We start from the raw sequence: 23,337 nt of genomic DNA on the forward strand, positions 1-23,337 counted from the left end.
GCCAACCACAGGACTCCCCTCCAATTTCAAGAACCCTTACTGAATTGAGCAGCTACATATCACCTCTACTCCCTTCTGCAGGGGTACAACACATTAATGCTAGAGGTTACCTGCACCGGGAAGGCTATTAAGTTACATGCAATGTACCCTCTCCCACTCCCCACCATAAGGAATGAACTTCAGACACACACATTCTTAGGTATTTATTTAAAAAAAAAATCCTTAAGTCAAAACCGTTTCCGATAAAACCTCTCACTTATAAGAATTGGCTTTGTGCTTTGGCAGGAAGGTGAAGTTCGGAGGAACAGGACCCAGGAACATTTCACTGCAAAAGAAAAACAATGAAGAAACTTGTTACAGCACAAAATAGAAGATTCATCATAAAGGGGACTGTCCAATGTAGACCACCGGCTAATGACTTTAAAGGGAACCTGTCACCAGGGACCTCAGTTTCACTAAAGACAGGTTACAGAAGCCCTTCACACCAGCAGTGCACATCTGCCTCTCCGCTTTCTCTAAGCATTTGCATTACAATATACGCGGCCACTTTATGAGGTACACCTGTCCAACTGCTCGTTAACACTTAATTTCTAATCAGCCAATCACATGGCAGCAACTCCGTGCATTTAGGCATGTAGACATGGTCAAGACAATCTCCTGCAGTTCAAACCGAGCATCAGTATGGGGAAGAAAGGTGATTTGAGGCCTTTGAACGTGGCATGGTTGTTGGTGCCAGAAGGGCTGGTCTGAGTATTTCAGAAACTGCTGATCTACTGGGATTTTCACGCACAACCATCTCTAGGGTTTACAGAGAATGGTCCGAAAAAGAAAAAAACATCCAGTGAGCGGCAGTTCTGTGGGCGGAAATGCCTTGTTGATGCCAGAGGTCAGAGGAGAATGGGCAGACTGGTTCGAGCTGATAGAAAGGCAACAGTGACTCAAATCGCCGCCCGTTACAACCAAGGTAGGCAGAAGAGCATCTCTGAACGCACAGTACGTCGAACTTTGAGGCAGATGGGCTACAGCAGCAGAAGACCACACCGGGTGCCACTCCTTTCAGCTAAGAACAGGAAACTGAGGCTACAATTTGCACAAGCTCATCGAAATTGGACAGTAGAATATAGGAAAAACGTTGCCTGGTCTGATGAGTCTCGATTTCTGCTGTGACATTCGGATGGTAGGGTCAGAATTTGGCGTCAACAACATGAAAGCATGGATCCATCCTGCCTTGTATCAGCGGGTCAGGCTGGTGGTGGTGGTGTCATGGATCCATCCTGCCTTGTATCAGCGGCTCAGGCTGGTGGTGGTGGTGTCACGGATCCATCCTGCCTTGTATCAGCGGCTCAGGCTGCTGGTGGTGGTGTCATGGTGTGGGGAATATTTTCTTGGCACTCTTTGGGCCCCTTGGTACAACGCCACAGCCTACCTGAGTATTGTTGCTGACCATGTCCATCCCTTTATGAGCACAATGTACCCTGTAACATCTGATGGCTACTTTCAGCAGGATAATGCGCCATGTCATAAAGCTGGAATCATCTCAGACTGGTTTCTTGAACATGACAATGAGGTCACTGGACTCAAATGGCCTCCACAGTCACCAGATCTCAATCCAATAGAGCATCTTTGGGATGTGGTGGAACGGGAGATTCACATCATGGATGTGCAGCCGACAAATCTGCGGCAACTGTGTGATGCCATCATGTCAATATGGACCAAAATCTCTGAGGAGCTTCCAGCACCTTGTTGTATCTATGCCACAAAGAATTGAGGCAGTTCTGAAGGCAAAAGGGGGTCCAACCCGTTACTAGCATGGTGTACCTAATAAAGTGGCCGGTGAGTGTAATTGTTTGTTATAACTTACCTTGCACCCTGACAGAATCCTCTGTAGTCCCAGGGCTTAGGCTTTGGTTTGGATGCATTTAGAAAAAAACATGACTTGTCTCATGACTCCTTAGCTCTCAGCCCCCACATTTGTGCTCCTGTGCAGCTCCTCCATCTCCCACTGATGTCACCAGGCTGTGACCTCTGTGAAAGAGCAGGAGAGAGAAGCTATACAGAAACACAAAGGTGGGGGCTGAGAGCTGAGGAGTGAGCAGCACAGACTACTCACATGTTTTTTGAAATGCATCCACACAATTATATTGTAATGCAAATGCTTAGAGAAAGCAGAAAGGCAAATGTGCACTGCAGTTGTAATGGGCTTCTGCAACCTCCTTTTGTGAAAATTAGGTCCCTGGTGACAGGTTCCCTTTAACAACTACAATAGTTTCAGGCTGCGTTCACACATTGCCCTAACATTACATCACGTGTACACAAATGTAAATGCAACGTGTGAACGCAGCCTCAAATACCTCCTCATCCTGCACAATGGACGGTTCACATTACCTGATCTTTATCCAGTCGGTCACATTCTGACTCGCCATTAACGTCTCCATGTAGTCTCTTCCCATGTAGTACGGCGGTCTCTCATTCAGTTTCTGGGGCACACGTTCCAGTAAACCAACAGGAATGTATCTGTCCAAAAGGGGAAAGAAATATAGACACCATCATATAAATGAATGGGATCCACCGGGTGCTATGTATAACCATGGCACAGCCATACAATGTATAGGAGGGGCGCCTACCTACCTGCACAGGAACGACAGCCACTCCAGCATGAACTTCCGGGTCCGCTCCACCCCCTGTGTATCCGAACCCCATTGCTCCAATCCATAGTTGGTGAAGTCTCGGAGAATATCAAAGCGTTCTGACGAGGAGATGTCCCAGTGCCGCTGCTCTTTTATCTCTGTGAACAGCCAAGGTTTCACCAGTGCCCCCCTGCAAACAAGAGACCCCAGGATTTAGGAAGGGGGATCAATCCTAAAGCAAAATGGTTCACAGCAGTCTTAAAGGGGTTAACACAAGGTTAAAAAAAAAAAAACATGGCTGCTTTTGTTTAAAAACAGATCAAGAGGTTAAAGATGAGGAGTGCAAAAATGTAAAAAACTAAAAATGGCCCGGTCCTTAAAGGGTTAAATGTCAGCAGGTGAAAATATCACAAAATGGAAAATATGATTTTTTAAAAAAATTTTTTTAGACATTGTTTAATGACTGACCTGGCCACCATGAGCCCCGAAACTCCAGTCTCCAGCGCCCGATTTGCATCCTCATAAGAGAATATATCGCCGTTACCTGGAAGTAAAATCTGATATCAGGGATTTTCGCTCATTGGACCACAAGATAAATCCGAATTTTGGAACATGGGGGTCCTGTTCTCACTAACAGGTGGAGGAGGATGGGGGAGAATGCGTCCTGCCCCGCTATTCCGTCTATGTATCCCTTATACAGATGGTGCCCTACTTGAGAACACCCGACTTACAGACGACCCCTAGTTACAAACGGACCTCTGGATGTTGGTCATTACTGTACTTAGACCTTAGGCTACAATAATCAACTGGAACAGATATCACAGGTGTCTGTAATGAAGCTTTAGTGTTAATCCTGGTTCTGATGACAACCCAACATTTTTAAAATCCAATTGTCACAGAGACAAAAAAAGATTTGCCTGGATCTACAATTATAAAATATACAGTTCTGACTTACATACAAATTCAACTTAAGAACAAACCTACAGAACCTATCTTGTATGTAACCCAGGGACTGCCTGTACTGTGGAACAGGTGATATCTAGAGATGATCGGACCCGACGTTCAGTTTCGTGACCCGGACATTTTGCCGGCGGAGAAGTCAACCTGGCAAATTGACGCCCCTAAAAAACTATCCAAGACTATGATTGGCCAGGGAGATACCGGCAATGTCCGAACCAGAATGTCTGCTCCAATCATCTCTAGTGATAATGTGAAAAACCCTTTTAAAAGGTTCAATTAGCCTATAGATCTGTAACATACAGTACAGGGTCGGCTGCAGGTTTCAGTAGGCCCCTGGGTGACAGAGCCTCAGTGGGCCCCTTTGCAGTGAACTAGCTTGGCTTCATTAAAAATTCAGAAACTAAAACTAAAATATTCCCTAGTTTATCATCCCAAACAGCTCCTCAGTCATTTTATATACAGCCCCCCATTGGTTATTTTATAAAAGCCCCTTAACATCCTATGGATTCATTAGATACAGGCCCCCCCCCCCCCCCATAGATTCCTTATGTACAGCCTTATGTGGGCCCCCTGCATCTCTGGGCCCTGGCACTTGCCAAGGTATGCCCAGTACTGATGCCGGCCCTGATACAGTATATGGATTTAGACTATACACAGTGGTACTTGATGCAGATTTTCCAAAATAAATTTGGACTGAAATACCCAGTATCGATCAGAATCCGTGCAGAGTATTGGGTCCAGCACTTCTCTTATCAACAGCTTCTCATTGACGTCAATGGGAGAGGAATTTGGAAAAAAAAAAAATCTGGGCAAAAATCCTAAATGTGAGCTAGCCCTTAGTCGTGGATAATCCAAATTGTGGTCATTTAAGTAGAATACACCCCTTAACGACGCAGGGTTTTTCGGCTCATTTCTCGCTCTCCAACTTCAAAAATCCATAACTTTTTCATTTTTACGTGTACAGACCTGTGTGAGGGCTTATTTTGTGCGTAACAAATTTTACTTTCCCGTAATGTTATTTATTTTAACATGCCGTGTACTGCGAAGCTGCAAAAAATTCCAAATGTGGAAAAATTTAATAAAACGGCACGTTCTTGTGGGCTCAGTTTTTTCGACTTTGACTGTGCGCTCCAAATAACACCTCAGCTTTATTCTTTGGTTCGGTGCGATCGCGGTGATACCAAATTTATACAGGTTTTATTGTGTTTTAATACATTTTCAAAAATTAAACGAATATGTACAAAAAAGAGAAAAAATAAATTTGCCATCTTCTGACGCTAATAACTTTTTCATACTTTGGCGCACGGAGCTGTGTGAGGGGTCATTTTTTGCGAAATGAGGCGACGTTTTCATTGTCACCGGACATTTGGGCGCCATTTCCCGCCTCGGAGGTCACCGCCGCCCGTAACCGTTTTTATATTTTGATAGATCGGGCATTTTGGGACGCGGCGATACCTAATATGTTTGTGATTTTTACTGTTTATTATGTTTTATATCAGTTCTAGGGAAAGGGGGGTGATTTGAATTTTTAATATTTTATTAATTTTTTTTATTTTTTAAACTTTTTTTTTCTTTTTTTTTCCACAATTTTTTAGACCATCTAGGGTACATTAACCCTAGATGGTCAGATCGCTGCTACCATATACTGCAATACTTCTGTATAATACTTCTGTATTGCAATATATGGCATTTTTGCAGCACATTCATTACAATGAGCCACTGGCTCATTGTAACGAAACTGCAGAAGCCAGATAGTCTCGGGTCAAACGAGGACCCGAGGCTACCATGGCAACCGATCGCCGCCCCCCGATGACGTTCGGGGGCGCGGCGATCGCAATAAAGATGGCGGTGCCCGCGCGCCGCCGTTTTTTAAACGCCGTCCGCGACTTTGCCAGCGGCAATGACATGGTTATTAGCCGCGGGGGTTTTCTGCAAAATGCAAAAACCCCCACCTTTGTATAAAGAGGACTCAGCCCGTGAGCCCTCTCCATACATCCCTTATACCTCTGCGCCGTTGAGCTACGGCGCAGAGCGTTAAGGGGTTAAAGGAAATCTACCATCAGAATCCATCCTGATAAACCAGGGACATTACTCATAGATCCAGGCACCGGGACTGTGGGAATCTTCTTATATTTGTTATCCATGGCCTCCTTCCTTCTAAAATCAACTTTATAATTATAATTATGCTAATGAGCAAGCTTATCAGTTTAGTTCACAGGCTGTTATACTGTCTTCAGGGAGTACCCTTGCACAGTGTAACAACCTGTGAAGCTACATCATGGAGGGGCGGTGGGGCTACACCAGGCTCTTTAGCATAATTTTAAAAGTTGATTTTAGAAGTAGGGAGGCCATGGATAACGAATATAAGAAGATTATATTAGATCTATGAGTGTCCCTAGTTTATCATGCTATATTTTGATGGTAGATTTCCTTTAAGGGTACGTCCACATGGTGGCTTTTATCTCCAAAGCAAATAAAGATCAAATCAAAGCACTTACCAAATAACGGGAGCGGCTCTGCAATTTTAGCGCACTGTTTAATATATTCCCAGTCGGCGAGTTTCGTGTACCGCTGCTCCCTAGATCTTCCATGCAACTAAAACAAGAAAAAAAGTAATGACGCTACCGCTGCATTGTGCTGTGTCCTCTGTTATTCATCTTGGTAATGTAGGAATTGCCAAATGGGTGAATCTCAACTATCAGTTCTGTAGAAGGCTACATTCACATGACGATGTGCCCGCCGTACCATAGCACACGTCAGCGCTGCTCACCCCCCCCCCGCACTCCATAGCAATATATGGGAACGGCGCCGTATTACGGGGAAAGATAGGACATGTCCATATGGCACCGTGCGCCCATTGCCGCCTGCGGGGGACCTATATACGGCATATATACGTCCCCCCATACGGCTGTGTGAATGTAGCCTTATACTGTATAGACACACACCCCGTTGACAAGAGGGATGGCCGAATCCACTCAATAAAGGGATTTCCCCAGGAAAAAAGTTAGGCCCTATCCACAGGATCACTGGGGGTCTCAGTGCGGTACCTCAGACTCCATCGGACTCCCGTTCTTGTGAGGTGTCATGACCGAGACCCTCACAGATCAGCAAGTTAGGTGTATCCTGTGGATAGGGCCTAACTTGTTTCCTGGGAAAACCCCTTTAAAAAAGGGACTCAACAGGTTTTACCCCAATAAACTAGTGCCCCCGTCAGGTAGGGTCCTTTCTAGAATTCACTTTTTATGTGAAATCTGACCCATTTACTTTACCCAAAAATCTCCCCCAAAGTCAGGCAAATATGACTTATCATCCCTTTTTCAAATAGGAGACAAGTTTAGTGGTTGTGGGGGTAGTGTCACTTCAGAAGCCCCCCTTCTTCTGTTCTATAGGACCTAAAAACATGCTCATGTCATATTAAAGATGAGGATCTCATCTTTCAGATCACATCAGGCTTTAGGATTTACCGAACCAAAGATATGGGCAACTAAAGACATAATTGGAATATCAAGCTGCAGGTAGAGATCCTGTCCCCGCCTATTTAGCTGGCTGTAAGTCCAGTTCTGTAGCTCACACAACCGTAATGAGATCTGAAAGATGAAATTCTTATCTTTAATATGACACCAGCAGCATATTTCTAGGTGCTATAGGACAGAAGATAGAGACTTCCGACAACCACCCCCCTGCAAGCTTTAAATTGCAGTCAAACTTGACTCATCTTGTGTGAAAAATGAGGTGAGAAGAGTCATATTTGCCTGACTTCACATAAAAGAGGGTTCTAGGAAGGACATTTCATCCACTACCAGAGGGGAATTCATGGAGCAGATCCACCAGAAGCCCAAAAAATATTCAGTTCTCTCTCGTGTCCGGATTATACAGAACTCACAGTGATCAGCGACACTCCCCAATCCCGCAGCTCCGGAATCAGTTTATGAGCCAAGTTGGCTTTTTCCTGGACCCCAGTCCTGATCTTCACAGTGAGGGGCACGTCCAGAACCTGCAAAGTAACATACATGATAGAAAAGTAACAAGAGAATAAGGTCATTTTGGAGAACAAAGGAGAGGGAAGGGGTATTTTTGAGTAACCAGCCCACTTTTTTTTTTTTTTAACAAAAAACCCTCAGTGGTTCTTCTAAGAATTGACATAGACCCCTATGGAGTGGGATGCACAGAAAGATGTTCTGGTCCAGGGTCCACATACTAGTCCCACAAACTGTTACCTAATCCTCCGCACTTACCGAGTTCATTCCTCTTACAATGTCTTCAAATTTGTTCGTTCTGGTCATTAAACCGCAGCCGCCGCCCTACAAAGAGGGAAAAGATTTTTCTTAATTAGTATAAAAATCGTCCCATTGTTATGGCTTATTATACACTGTAGATATATCACAGCTCTGGAGCGTTACTGGCTTATATGTTGTGCCATATGGGGCAAGTCCTGACTGCAGCCAGTAACCGGCCTCATTGATGACCTTAACACAAATGGTTCGACACTGTTGAGACCAGTGATCTGCACGTCACATGAGAACTCCTGCGCAGCGGCACTGGCGCAAGCGCACTGGTGATTTATGCAAAAGGTTAGACCCCCAAATTGGTGTCATGTATCCCCCTATAATGTGAATATGGAATAAGCATCACATTCTCTCTTAAACAATCTCTCCAGTATTATCATCTGCTCTGGGGTCTCCAGTATTATCATCTGCTCTGGGGTCTCCAGTATTATCATCTGCTCTGGGGTCTCCAGTATTATCATCTGCTCTGGGGTCTCCAGTATTATCATCTGCTCTGGGGTCTCCAGTATTATCATCTGCTCTGGGGTCTCCAGTATTATCATCTGCTCTGGGGTCTCCAGTATTATCATCTGCTCTGGGGTCTCCAGTATTATCATCTGCTCTGGGGTCTCCAGTATTATCATCTGCTCTGGGGTCTCCAGTACTATTATGTGGCCTCCAGTATTATCATCTGCTCTGGGGTCTCCAGTACTATTATGTGGCCTCCGGTATTATCACCTGCTCTGGGGTCTCCAGTACTATTATATGGCCTCCGGTATTATCACCTGCTCTGGGGTCTCCAGTACTATTATGTGGCCTCCAGTATTATCATCTGCTCTGGGGTCTCCAGTACTATTATGTGGCCTCCAGTATTATCATCTGCTCTGGGGTCTCCAGTACTATCATCTGCTCTGGGGTCTCCAGTACTATTATATGGCCTCCAGTATTATCATCTGCTCTGGGGTCTCCAGTACTATTATATGTAATAGTATTATCATCTGCTCTGGGGTCTCCAGTACTATCACCTGCTCTGGGGTCTCCAGTACTATTATATGGCCTCCAGTATTATCACCTGCTCTGGGGTCTCCAGTACTATCATCTGCTCTGGGGTCTCCAGTACTATTATGTGGCCTCCAGTATTATCATCTGCTCTGGGGTCTCCAGTACTATTATGTGGCCTCCAGTATTATCATCTGCTCTGGGGTCTCCAGTACTATTATGTGGCCTCCAGTATTATCATCTGCTCTGGGGTCTCCAGTACTATTATGTGGCCTCCAGTATTATCATCTGCTCTGGGGTCTCCGCTATTATCTGCTCTGAATGCAGTATTTGGTTGCTGTTTGGGGGGGGGGGTGAAGAGACATTTATTGCTGTACCGTGGCATTTATCATTTCTCTGGTGGCATTTTGTGCTGTACTGTGGTTGTTGGTGCATCTAGGGTGCTCCTTAAAATTATGCGCTTGACAATCTCCAAATAGATGAACGGAGCAGCCTGGCCAAGCACGACTAGCTACTCCGCTCATTTCGAGGAGCGACAAGGAGTCCGAAGGGGGTACATCGAACCCCACATTCTTGTGATCTGTGGGGGTCTCATCATTGAGATCCCCACAATCAGCAGGTGAGGCCCTCGCCTGTGTAGAGGGCCTAAAGTGTTACATAGGAAAACCCCTTTAAGTTTGTTGAATTTGTACGTCAGAACTTACATATTTTGTAAGTGTAACTCCAGACAAATTATTTTTTGAGAACCTTTGACAATTGGATTTAAAAAATTTTGGGGTTCACATGGGAACAAGGATGAACCATAAAACTTCACTGCAGACACCTTACAGGGGATCACTGCATCCTGGGACTAAAGTTCAGCAAATTCCCAGCACCCAGAGAGGTCACAGTGGGTAGAGAGACCCGTCTGTGTTAAGGGGACCGCCTGTACATAATATATTGGTATTCAGTACCTTTTTATAGACCAGGTCAATCGGACAGCCCACGTTAATATCCACAAAGTCCACCTCGATGCTTGTGTTGAGCAGCTCCGCACACTTGGTCATGGTGTCAGGGAAGGCGCCCTCTAGCTGCAGGGAGGAATGAAAACATGTAAATCACTGGAGAACAAGCAATAATTCAATGCTATATTGCAGCTAGCATTCCCTAAAGCCTGGGGGTTCTTGTGAATTTTGAGATTTGGGGTAGCCATTTCTTTTATCAAACTTGCTGATTGATCAAGATCTCAACTTTCAGACCCCCCCAACAATCACAAAAATGGTGGGTCTGGAAGTTGTGGATTCTCTATGGGACTGTGTGATGTAGACAAGCAACATAGCGTATTTTCCGGACTATAAGGCGCACCGGATTATAAAGCACACCATTAATAAATGCCTGATAAAACGTTTAGGTTCATATAGAAGGCGCACCAGATTATAAAGATGAATGACCGGCAGGTGGCAGACCTGTGCACAGCTCAAGGCAGCTGTTGTCTGTAAGTACGGTTCATATATAAGGCGCACTGGACTATAAGGCGCATCTTTCTGAGAAAAGCAAAGGATTTTTTGTGCGCCTTATAGTCCGAAAAATACGGTACTTGGCTTTTCCCTATAGGCAGTGAATGAAGAGCAGTGTCACATGTGTGACCTGACGCTACATACATTCAGGGGAACAAGACCCCCATTGTCATGACTGGTGAGGGTCCCAGTGGTTGTCAATGTTACCCCATATCTGCATGATAAAGGATTTCTTCTAGAAGCCAAATATGACACCCCATAAACCTTATTTGGGGGGGCTTGATGTAGTATGAAGCCTATTTTAGCATTCGCTAGACACACAGTGAACCCAGAACTCGTACACCACCAACCTGAACGCCAAACAGATCCTCCGTATGATGTCTCTTCATCAGCGCCCACTCTGACGGCTGCCCCTGGAGGAGGTTGGTGCACATGGCCATCTCCCCGCACGTGATGTCTGCTCCGTACCGCTTACATATCCTTCTGAATGGAAGATTCCCACACTGATAGTAACAAGAGAAGATAAAACCATCAGAACATATACTCAATACACTTCATACAAGCCATAGAGATCTAGAACTTCTCACAGCTGAGCTTCTGTCACAGTCGCGTGCAGCCTGTGCAATAGTTTGTGGGCGACACAGACTGATACATTATAGCTAAATATAAGGATGAGAGATTTGTGCTGCCGATTAAAAGGGATGTGCGAGGATCTTACAGCTAGCACACCCATTGATCAGGCTGATATCCACAGTTCTATACTGTATATAAGTTCAACTGTATTACCAATTACGGTGCTAGACTGCAATACCAAGCTGAGCCACTATACAATGCATGGTGCTGTCATTCGTCAGTGCTGGTCTGGACACCGTGGGGTCTTCAAACAGCTGATCTGCGTTGGATTGATAATACAAAGAATACAATACTTACTGTGGTTAATGGAGCAAGGTATAATTTACCTCGGAAATCGATCTGCACAGGAAAGAAATATATAAAAGTTAGGAAATGATATTCAGCAAACCAAAGCCTCTTACACAGTGGTTATAACCTATAAACACGAGGCTGCAGGGGGAGAGTCACTTCAGACGTCCACATTTTCAGTTCTATGGGAAATAGAAACATAGGGGAACATTTATCATAGGCCGGTGTATGATATAAGCCCCGCCCCTCCACGGTGGCGGATATAGCTCCGCCCCTCCCATGGCCAGACTGCACTGATGCAGAACTGCTTTAATTCCAGCTACCACGCAGGCTTGAACGGTGGCAAGCTACAGGCGTGAGGCAGAAACGCCCTGCACTAGACCACTTGCCGTGAAAGACGTATATAGGGGAGAATAACCGCAATGCCTGTCAATTCGCAGAAAACTGGAGTACCAGTCCCAATATATATCCCCCTAGCTGTCATATTAAAAGAATCTCATCTTTCAGATCGCATAAGTATTGTGGTTCTGTGAGCTTAAGGTAAAGATCCAGTTCCATCCTCTTTTATCAACTGCCTGAATTATCCAGCTCTGATGCAATCTGAAAGATAAGATCCTTATCTTTAATATGGCACCAGCATGTTTCTAGGTGCTATACAACCAAAGACAGAAGCGTCTGAAGTGACTCAACTCCTGCAACCTTTTTAGGACATCTACCACCAAGATGAAGGATTGTAAACCAAGCACACTGACATACTGGTATGTGCTCCCTGTGGCAACATCCTATGTTCTTTTAGTTTCTTATGCCCTGGTTTTTATATATGCTCCATAGTAGGAAATTGAGCCCAGAGCCCCTCAGGCTCATTTGCATAGTTATTAAAGCTTTTTTTTTTCAGTAAAAATAAGGGCATAAAAAGCTAAAAAAAAAGCAGATCCTGCCAAAGGGGACACACACAAGCATGTAAGTGTGCTTGATTTACAATCCCTAATCCTGGCGATAGATATCCTTTAAATGTGACTCCTCTCTTTAAAAAAAAAATAAAAAAAAAATCAGTAAATGAGATTTTACATCAAAGTGAATTCTAGAAAGGGCATTTCATTGCCTATTGAAGGGGACTTCTAGTTCAATTAAGTAAAACTGGGCCGCCGTTCCGTTTAAAGGGTTGTCTACAATTATTCAACTTGATGGACTCATGTATACCCAATTTTATCCTCACACTTCTGTGCTCTTAGCTCTCTGCACATCACCCAGTAGTGACAATTGTAGCATTCTACTAAAAGTGGTGTTAGGACACAGACCCAGTGCTACAATCGTAGACTTTAAACTAATATTTCACAGTCCTGCTGCTACCAAGAACACACATTGGTATGATAACACAAGTCTCCATGGTCAATACCTAATACTAGCAGCGTGGTCAAAACTGCTGACCGCTTTCCCCTAAAAAATGACATACTATTTTTTAAGTTTCACATCTTACTATGCATTAAAGCTATAGAACGGCTATTGAAGTTCTCATTTAAGCCTTTTAATGAGACTTCACAGCTAAAATGCATGCCAGGAGGAATTACAGAGGAAGGAAACAAGGAAGAGTTCTAAAACAGAACATAGATACAGTAGATATATATATATATATATATATACACACACACACACAGTTACAACCAGTTGCTTGTAGATCCTGAATACTGCATTTAGTTAACCTTTTCACCATATTTTGCAGTTCTCACCGTTTTCTTCTCACATGGTCTGATTTTTATGACATCTTCATCGGTTACAGCTCCCATAGTCACCCTTGTGGTCTCATGTGTAGGGTGCTCAGCACTGACACTGTCCATACATGTACTCAGGTCTCCTCCTCCAGATGTAGCATCCCCTGCAGCGCCCCCTTGTGTCTCCCCCTTTACCGCAGCCTTCCTCTCTTCATTCCTGTTTTGTCGTGATTTGTTCATCATCTTCAGGTACCTCTCGGATTTCTCAAATATAAACTTCTTCTTCCTGAGCCGCTGTTGAACATCTTTGTCCAGACTGTTCTTCACGAGAACTTTTCCTTCCCGCTGTTTCACCAAGTCGTCATTTATTAGATTCTTATAACATTCGCCAAGGTGCGATTTTGCGAAGCGGCAGGTGATCCCGTATATACATTTACCAAAGGTCTCGTACAGGTAACATTTGGGTCCAATATCCTCATGCTTTCCTGAAAGGTATTTTTCAGGGTCATGCAGAAACTTACATTTGTCCCCGAAGAAACACTTACTGGCACATTCCTGGTTGGAAAAAGAAAAAACTGTATTGTAAGCATCCTCAAGTATCAGTATCTCATCTTGGCTTTTATATGTAGAGACTTGTGGTGTTAGTCATTTCTCGTTGTACTTTACCCGCCTCCATACCTGTACAATAGAGGGACACAGCCGCTGTTGCTCCAGCTGATGATATTTCACATGAGGACGGCTCTTGTTCTGCCCCCGCGCCCTCTTCTTGTCTTGCTTGTCCTCTTCAACTTTTTTATTCTCCTTTTCCTGATTTTCCACCGATTCATCCAATTTAATCTTTTTGGATTGAGGTTCTGCCGCAAAGTTTTCATCACCGACATTGCATTGGTCAGAATCAGTGGAGGCCTCTGTGTTTTCTTTACCGTCGGCATCGATAAAAGAATGGAAGGCATCCTTGGTAGTTAGAAACCTGCAAGAATAAAGAAAAAAAATCCAAGTTTACATAGTACAAAACCTAAGAGCATCACCCAACTTTTCTGCTTCCTCCTTCCTTGCTGTACCCTATGTTATCTTATATGAAAGGGAAAATGACATATCTGATTCTCTCAGCAAGTAATGGGTGAGTGACTTCTCTTTAAGACTATGTCCAGAATAGCAAAGGCAAGTTTCCCAACGGGAAGGTCATGTAACAGATCAAAGAAGAGTAGAATTTATTCAGAAATTCATTACCACAATGGGGCACATTTACTTACCTGGTCACCGGAGTTCACAAAAAGTGCATTGTCCGACGATAATGCCCTGTGCCTCGATTCACTAAGATTGTGTGTCCGATATCCTGCATGTGTCGCTTCCCCGCTCAGGTGCGGCAGAGTTCATCTTCTTCTTCCTGGTGCATGTAAGTGCTTGTCTTGCGACACAATTTGAGTCTCAAATCCCGCTCTCAATCCGAATCAGTCGGTTCGTCTGATGGCACGCCCCCTGATTTCTTTTGCGTGGGAGCTGCGCCAAAATCCGATCGCGTACGACACAATCCCAGCACGCGATAAATACCTGTCATAGCTGCACAAATCCCAAAAACAGCGAACAAACTGACAAAAGTGCAATCCGCGACCCTTAGTAAATAAGCCCCCATATCTATGAAAGTTTGCAAAAAAAAAAAATGTACCCTGTGATGCACAGCTATGCATAGCTCCCAACCGTCCCGATTTTGACGGGACTTTCCCGTTTTTCGCACCTCTGCCCCGCGTCACGGGCAGCTATGATATTGTCACGGATTCTCCCCCCAGGTCCCGCTGCTGTGTCCGCATAGTAAATACTTTGAAAGTCTGAACTCACAGTACAGAATGGCTTCTACAGACATCGGGAGGGAATCCTTTTCAGAGAAGTGTCGGCTTAGTGGAGAGAGCAGGGTCCACGTCATCAGGTCAGATCAGCATCTGTCCATATATGGTCACTGCATCTCCTAGGGTTCCCCAGAGCAGACATCGGGAGGGAATCCTTTTCAGAGAAGTGTCGGCTTGGCAGAGAGAGCAGGGACCACGTCATCAGGTCAGATCACCATCTGTCCATATATGGTCTCCAGGGCTTCCCCAGACACAAGCTCTTTATTTAATTAAATTACATAAAGTTTTGGCCAGGCTGAGATTCGAACCTGGGACCTCGTGCACCATAGACAGGAGCCTAACTAACTGAGCTATAAGCCCAGTGATACAGAGCTGAGGATTTCTGGTAACTAAGACATGTTATCAGCCACTGCTACACTGTGACACAGACTAATGCACTGATATAGAGAGGGATCTTCTCAGAGATTATTATTGTAATTATTGAGACTATTATTATTATTATTATAAATTTTTATTATTTTTATTATTATGGAGATGATTATTAATAATAGTAAAAATAATAATAACCATCTCAATAATAATAATAATAATCTCCATAATAATAATAATAGTCTCAATAATTACAATAATCTGAGAAGATCCCTCCCTATATACCAAGGCATTAAATCTGTGTCACAGTGTAACAATAGACATAGTTCTTAGTTACTAAAATTCTCCACCTTGTTAAAGGAAACCTACCACTTGAAGTGGCAGGTTTCCGATGGCAATACCGGGCACCAGCTCAGGGTGAGCTCAGGGTGAGCTGGTGCCGGAGCTTATTTTAGTTAGTGTTTTAAACCGCGGTATCGCGGTTTAAAACACTTTTTAAACTTTATAGCCGGCGCAGGGAGGTACGCGCTCGGTGCTTACCATGCGCGCGGCTCTCATTCACTTCCTATGTAGCCGCGCGCACGGTAAGCGCCGAGCGCGTACCTGCCTGCGCCGGCTATAAAGTTTAAAAAGTGTTTTAAACCGCGATACCGCGGTTTAAAACACTAACTAAAATAAGCTCCGGCACCAGCTCACCCTGATCTCACCCTGAGCTGGTGCCCGGTATTGCCATCAGAAACCTGCCACTACAAGTGGTAGGTTTCCTTTAAGCACAGAGGTTATAGCTCAGTGGGTTGAGGTGCTGTGTTATTATTGTACATGGACACTGCAGGTTCTGGGTTCAAATCCCAATGAGGATAATTTTTTTTTTTTTTTTATTGAGATGATTTTTATTATTTTAATATGGCTAAAATTTGGGGCGTGGCCAGGGAGTGATTGGGGGTGTGGCTTAGGGGGATCGCCGCGGCACGCTAAGGGTGCCGCCATTTTGTCCCTCTTTCCTTTTCACAAATGTTGGGAGGTATGGCTATGTGCCGTGTTGTCCATGGTGCTGAACACAGAGCAGAAGGCGATTCTATGGTGAATCTTTGTTGATAACTTTTGAACCACAAGAAAATACAGACACTTACTGAGGTTTGATGCCGGCTACTCCTCTGTCGGTGTCCACATTTGCGGCTGCAGCTGCACCGTTCTCTTGACTCTGGCTGCCGCCTTCTGCCATTCTGTGAAAATAATTACAAGAGGAAATTGAATTAAATTGCAAATAAAACATTCTTTATATTTTATTAATATTACGTTATAGTATATGGAAATATTGCAGTGGCTTCATTCAAACTCCCCGCAGCCTATGGTGTATTAGCTCGGAGGACTAACAGGATACCCTGATTTTGTGATCAGCCTTGCGCAAAAGGGGCAACCTCACCTTACACTGTAATTTTTATATTTTGGGCTATCAGGGCCCATTTAAATGAATGGAAATGCAGCTACATCAAAAGGTCTAAAGTGGAAACATAATCCAATCCCTTTCATCTGAATTCCCGTGATGACCCCCATTAGGCTACATGTGGCTATAAAAGATGGGGTCATTGTGAGTCCATGTCTTTGTAGGACCAGGATCTCCATCATCTTGGACTGTCTAGGGAGTCCCTGATTCTAAATGCAGCATAATGTGAACACAGTACAGCATGCAAAATATTAAAATTAATACTAGCTACAGAAAAACCTCATCTCCGAGCATGCACTGGGAGATACAACCATGCTGGGAGTTGTAGTTCCCCAGCAAGCAAAAAAAAAAAGCTAGAATCCACTGTGGTATATAGAAACATATGCATGGTACATAAGGGGTGAATGCACTAAATTCGGGTGACTAACAGCCCAAATTGTGCCCTGTTACCAGGTAACCTTGCCACACGTGTATCTACCCTGTCACTGCACTGCTCTCTCCACGCTGAGCCAGGGAAAAGGGAAATTTGTTAAGTGCAACCTCAAATTCATTCCCCCATACTCCGTACGGTGCCGTTTTTTATCCGTCCGTGTAGAAACAGAGGCGCGATACAGAGTTCCGCCGGTTACAGTAGAGGCTGTGTACAGTGCAGGAAGCAGGTGGTGACAGGGCCCGGCCTCCCGGAAGTTGTGCGGGACTCGCAGCGTTACAGTGTGTCAGTGCAGGATTCCCCTGGCATCACAAGACATGGAGGAGATGAGAGCCCAGCATCACTGTGCCCGGGCCCTGCTGCTGCTCCTGGGCCTGGCCATGGTGGCATCACAGACCAGCCCCCCGGTGCCAGCACCCATCACCAGGCGTAAGGACAAGGGGCAGGGGGGCACTGTCTGCTTACTATGGGGTGATATGGGCATAGTGATGTATATGTCACATTCTAGGTGTTAAATTAGGAGAGAGATTATGCCATTAGATATCTCTGGGGAGTAGTGATGTCATCAGTCAGCCTGTGATATGAGTTGTATGTGTTCTCAGCCGTTAGATTAGAAATACGTGTGTGATGTCATCAGGCACCAGGGGGGGTGACATCATCTAGTATTTCTAGACACGGGTGCGCCTAGTTGTGGCATTAGTGATAGGTTGCTGTCATTTGATACAAATGGGAAGAATGATGTCATTGGTTATCTTAAGGGAGTGATATCATCGGTTATCCTAAGGGAGTGATGTCATCGGCTATCCTAAGGGAGTGATGTCATCGGCTATCCTAAGGGAGTGATGTCATCGGCTATCCTAAGGGAGTGATGTCATCGGCTATCCTAAGGGAGTGATGTCATCGGCTATCCTAAGGGAGTGATGTCATCGGCTATCCTAAGGGAGTGATGTCATCGGCTATCCTAAGGGAGTGATGTCATCGGCTATCCTAAGGGAGTGATGTCATCGGCTATCCTAAGGGAGTGATGTCATCGGCTATCCTAAGGGAGTGATGTCATCGGCTATCCTAAGGGAGTGATGTCATCGGCTATCCTAAGGGAGTGATGTCATCGGCTATCCTAAGGGAGTGATGTCATCGGTTATCCTAAGGGAGTGATGTCATCGGTTATCCTAAGGGAGTGATGTCATCGTGATCCTAAGGGAGTGATGTCATCGGTTATCTCCATGGAGTTACAATGTCATTACATCCGTCCGAGAACAATTAAAATCACCCGCTGCTTTCAGACTGAAGGGAAATCAATGGTCGTCTTGTAGGAGCAGGGATATTAGCCTCTATCTCTATATTCTGTCTGTCTGCATTTGTATTATTTAGCTTCAGTGCGGAGGAGTTTCATAATGTATATAAGTTATTAAGGCTCAGTATAGCGGTATTATTTAGCTTCTGTTTGGCTGTGTTTTCTGTCTTTAGCAGTATTGTTTAGTCTCGTTTTAGCAGTATTATTTAGCTTCTCCTTGGCTGTATTATTTGAACCCTTTTTTTCTTTATTGCTTGGGCTCTGTGTGACTGTATTATATAGACCCGGTGTAGCAGTATTATTTGGCTTCTGTGTGGCTGTATTTTGTAGCTTCTCTTTGGCTGTATTATTTATACTTTATGCAGCAGTATTATTTATCTTAAGTTTGGCTGTAATATTTATGGCTCCATGTGGCTGTATTTTGTAGCTTCTTTTTGGCTGTGTTATATAGTCTCTATGTAGCAGTATTATTTAACTCGGGCTTGGCTGTAATATTTATAGTAGCTTCTGGTGGTATTAGCCTCTGTGTATAATTTTTTTTAATTACGGTAGTCTTTATTTGTCCAAATATCTCAACAATACAGAAAAAAATCCTAACAAAATATTTATTTATATTTAGCTTATGTTTGGCTGTAATATTTATGGTAGCTTCTGTTGGTATTAGTCTCTGTGTAGCGGTATTATTTAGCTTCTGTATGGCTGTATTATTAGTCTCTGTGTAGCGGTATTATTTAGCTTCTGTTTGGCTGTATTATTAGTACTCTGTGTAGCAGTATTATTTAGCTTCTGTTTGGCTGTATTATTAGTACTCTGTGTAGGAGTATTATTTAGCTTCTGTTTGGCTGTATTATTAGTCTCTGTGTAGCGGTATTATACAGCTTCTGTTTGGCTTTATTATTAGTCTCTATGTAGTGTTATTACTCAGCTTCTGTTTGGCTGTATTATGAGTACTCTGTGTTGCGGTATTATTCAGCTTGTGTTTGGCTGTATTATTAGTCTCTGTGTAGCGGTATTATTTAGCTTCTGTTTGGCTGTATTATTAGTACTCTGTGTAGCGGTATTATTTAGCTTCTGTTTGGCTGTATTATTAGTCTCTGTGTAGCGGTATTATTTAGCTTCTGTTTGGCTGTATTATTAGTACTCTGTGTAGCGGTATTATTTAGCTTCTGTTTGGCTGTATTATTATTCTCTGTGTAGCGGTATTATTTAGCTTCTGTTTGGCTGTATTATTAGTCTCTGTGTAGTGTTATTATTTAGCTTCTGTTTGGCTGTATTATTAGTACCGGTACTCTGTGTAACGGTATTATTTAGCTTATGCTCATTAGCATAATTATAAAAGTTGATATTGGAAGGAAGGAGGCCATGGATAACAAATATAAGAAGATTCCCACAGTCCCGGTGCCTGGATCTATGAGTAATGTCCCTGGTTTATCCGGATGGATTGTGATGGTAGATTTCCTTTCATTGCTGAAAATGGAATATCCCTTAAAGGGGGTTTCCCCTCAGGAATGCACCTATTTATATTGCAATGAAAGAAAACCCCTTTTTCATTGTTGTCTGATCACATATTTTTTTTTCACTGCCTCGTCCTCTGAAGACATTAGAATGGAGTAATGGAATGGAGACTATACAAGGTCTGACTACACACAGGCTTTGTTTGTAGTCTGTAACCGCGGAGACACAAAACGGTTACAGATTTTGAATCTATGGAATTTGCTCGCTGGTTCGGAACAGTTAATAAAAGGTTTATAACTCTTAAACATTAAAAAAAATATATATTTTTTTTTTGCTTTCTCCCCCCAATTTTTTGCAGAAGTGTCTCTCGAAAATCGCCGCCGTTTTTTAAACCGTTTACGTTTTTTTTTTTTCTATTGCCGGGGATGGCTGCGGAGCCGCTCCGTTTCCTGCTAATTTCATAGCCATCGATTTTTAAGCCTTGAGACTAATTCCGTTGAAGAATTGCGCAGGATCCGCCGCGGAATAGTTACATCCATCTCCCGATTGTCGCTCCTCGGAATTTCACACAAAGCACATTATCGGAATTGTCTTTAAATGCAGAAGGATTTTTTTTTCTCCTCCCCCCCGGAGACGTCTTTATCAAGTCTTATAATTCACGGTTAATGTTCCTTTTGTATTCTTGGCGGTTCGCTACGTTTTTTTTCCTTCTCCCTCCCACAGCCTCCATAAATCTCTACTATTACCTTGTTCTGAGCGCGGATCCGTGGATTGTGAGTTTATAATTTAATGTGTCGTTACTGCTCTCTACATAACCTCAATATCCTTCCCTTAAGAAAAAAGTTCTTTATAATTGCGGCAAAAAGTTCCCTCTTTTGTCGTCTACAAGTGACTATTTTGGCAGCATTCATGTTATAGATCCTTAAAGTGATCCGGTCACCAAATTTTACCCCATTAAGCTACTAGCCCCCTTCAGAAGGGTCCTTTCTAGAATTCCCAATTCTATCCAAAATCTCGCCCCTTTACCTATAAAAATCTCATGGAAATGAGCAGAGAAGAGTCATATTTTGCCTGAGATGAGTCAAGTTTAGAGGCTGCCGGGGGTCAATTTAGATGCCGCTTAGTAGTAAGAAACATGTACCTGGTGTCTAAAGATAAGAATCTCATCTTTCAAATTGCATCAGGCTTATGGTTCTTGGTACTACAGAACCGGTCATACAGGCAGTTAAAGAAAATTGTTGACACAACTAAAGATGAGAGTCACGGCACTCACCAGCTATGTAAAACTTCAATGCCAAATTCTGTGCTAAATTCAAATTGGATGCTAATTGACGGGAAAGTCTGTACAACACAGATTGTATCTTTATCTGCAGATCAAATTTCCATCTATTTCAGACCTGTCTGTGGTACTGTGATCTACAGAGATACAGTATCCAGAGATACAAAGTGTGATCTGGAAGATGAGATTCTTATCTTTAATATGACACCAGCAGCATGTTTTTATGTGCTATAGAACCAAAAGATAGAGGCATCTGAAGTGACACTCGCCTTGCAGCCTCTAAACTTGACTCGCCTTAAATATAAGCTCATTTGCATAGGACTTTGGGGAACATTTCACATAAAAGAGTTCTATAAAGGACATTTCATCCCCAGCATGAGTGGGCTGCTAGTTTAAGGAGGTAAAATCTGTTGACAGGTTCCCTTTGAGTCAAAGACACGCCCACTACACTGCCCAAGCTGTACAATGGATGGACAGGGGGCGTGTCTGTGACTTTGAGCAGCTTCCCTGAAAAAAATCAGCGATCCCTATGGGTGGATCCATGAGCAATGGATGTCTCTAGTACAAATCAGTATTTGATTGGTAAGGTCTGACCCTTGGGACCCCCTCAAATCTGTAGATTACAGGAACAGGACTGGACTAGTGGCCACTATTACATATTACATCCAATATATGTAACAGATATATTCGTACGGGGCGTTCGTTTGGGACTCTGTACTGAATTCAGGACTGATATCAGGATCTGACTACACCATGTTTGTTTGTTGTCTGTCACCATGGAGACAGCAAGTTCTGTCTATGAGCTATGGATCCAAAGCGGTAAGAATTTTTCAATAAAGTTGCTTCATTTTTGATTTTTAAGAGTCAAGGGAGATTCCCCTTTTAACTTTTGAAATTTTTCTAATATAAATTCCCCCGAGAAATGGTTGAAGGAAATACATTTTTATGAAGGCCTGAAATTTGGGGGAAATTCCAAAGGTTTCAGGATTCTTATAACCTTTCCTAGTCCTGGGACTTTCTCATGATGAGAGAACATAGAGGTCAAGTTTTGTGTCAAAGTTCAGTTTTTCTATGAATATTTACTGATATTCGGAGTCACTTCCTGTAGATTAGCTCCGCCCCTGCACCAGACATGTGACCTTAGCAGCTTAACTGTAACATTGTTAACAGCCAATCCGATTTTTGTCTTGAATTTTTTACTAGTGACAGGAAGTGTTATCATAGGCACAGATTTAGCTCCGGATATGATTTTTATTATGTGTTATAGTTATTATGGTCAATTTTAATGAACGTTTTCTCATTTGCAGCCTGCAGCTTCTACAGTGGGAAATCCTGCGAGGAATGTCTGAGAAATGTTTCTGTAAGTTTACACTAAATTCACTTTTTTTTTAAATGGGTACAGGCGGTCCCCTACTTAAGAACACCTGACTTACAGACGACCCCTACTTACAGACGGACCTCTGGATGTTGGTCATTTACTGTACTTTAGCCTTAGGCTACAATAATCAGCTGTAACAGGTATCACAGGCGTCTGTAATGAAGCTTTAGTGTTACTCCTGGTTCTTATGACAACCCAACATTTTTAAAATTCAATTGTCACAGAGACCAAAAAAATTTTGACTGGGGTTACAATAATAAAGTATACGGTTCCGACTTACATACAAACTCAACTTAAGAACAAACCTACAGAACCTATCCTGTACGTAACCCAAGGACTGCCTGTATTTCATATCATAATTACCATTCTGGGGCCGGTGGGAGGAGTGTGCAGGAGGTAGGAGGGGTCACCCACGGCCAATTAGTGACCTCCTCAGTCAGTTGGGATGTAAAATGCAGTAACTGTACATTCTGACTTCCTGAAGCCACCACTAGAGGGAGCCTGTTGGTCGCTGTACACTCGGTGTATGCAGTATGCATTGCGCTCATTAGCTCCCTCTGGTGGTGGTCGTTGTTTTGCGCTGATTATTGCCTTTGTGTTGCTCCCTAGTGCCTGTGGTGCCTGACAAATAACACGTGCCTGGAGTACCCGGTCCGATCCATCCTGCCCCCACCCTCGCTGTGCGCCATGTCAGCCGCTAGATGGGGGGCGTGCTGGAGTAAGTATGGCCGCCGCTCATCACACAGACCACATATCATCTGCCCAATATTGGGGGAGGGAGGGACAATCGTTTATGCAAATCAGGGATATTAATATGCAAATTTGCCAAACGATTGTTTGGATTGTGCCGACTGAGCAATAATGACG

The 23,337-nt window shown here is 43.6% G+C and overlaps 2 protein-coding genes across 5 annotated transcripts in view; one reads left to right on the plus strand and one right to left on the minus strand.

The window, feature by feature from the left end:
* Positions 1-190: 190 nt before the first annotated feature.
* Positions 191-17,205, minus strand: DUS3L (dihydrouridine synthase 3 like). 3 transcript variants are annotated; one of them, XM_072154281.1, is made up of 14 exons: positions 17,113-17,205; positions 16,321-16,413; positions 13,656-13,947; positions 12,996-13,532; positions 11,278-11,319; positions 10,698-10,850; positions 9,805-9,921; positions 7,823-7,888; positions 7,471-7,581; positions 6,086-6,182; positions 3,096-3,171; positions 2,629-2,817; positions 2,386-2,514; positions 191-325 (listed from the first exon to the last, which is right to left on the minus strand). In XM_072154281.1, the coding sequence occupies exons 2-14, from the start codon at positions 16,410-16,412 to the stop codon at positions 253-255; spliced, it is 1,974 nt and encodes a 657-aa protein (XP_072010382.1). In that variant the 5' UTR covers position 16,413; positions 17,113-17,205; the 3' UTR covers positions 191-252. The 3 variants fall into 3 exon arrangements, with proteins under 3 accessions (XP_072010382.1, XP_072010384.1, XP_072010383.1); XM_072154283.1 differs by having other exon boundaries at positions 17,175-17,200; XM_072154282.1 differs by having other exon boundaries at positions 17,085-17,151.
* A 46-nt stretch (positions 17,206-17,251) lies between these two features.
* Positions 17,252-23,337, plus strand: part of LOC140133728 (pituitary tumor-transforming gene 1 protein-interacting protein-like) — a 33,793-nt gene continuing 27,707 nt past the window's right edge. Inside the window, exons 1-3 of one of the 2 annotated variants that reach the window (XM_072154285.1) lie at positions 17,252-17,493; positions 22,400-22,452; positions 23,080-23,188. In XM_072154285.1, coding sequence (XP_072010386.1) covers positions 17,382-17,493; positions 22,400-22,452; positions 23,080-23,188 — 274 coding nt within the window. In that variant the 5' untranslated portion in view covers positions 17,252-17,381. The remainder of the gene's footprint in view (positions 17,494-22,399; positions 22,453-23,079; positions 23,189-23,337) is intronic. The other variant, XM_072154284.1, reaches the window with a different exon arrangement.

Source organism: Engystomops pustulosus, chromosome 5 (assembly GCF_040894005.1).
Source record: "Engystomops pustulosus chromosome 5, aEngPut4.maternal, whole genome shotgun sequence".
In the NCBI taxonomy this organism is placed as follows: Eukaryota; Metazoa; Chordata; class Amphibia; order Anura; family Leptodactylidae; genus Engystomops; species Engystomops pustulosus.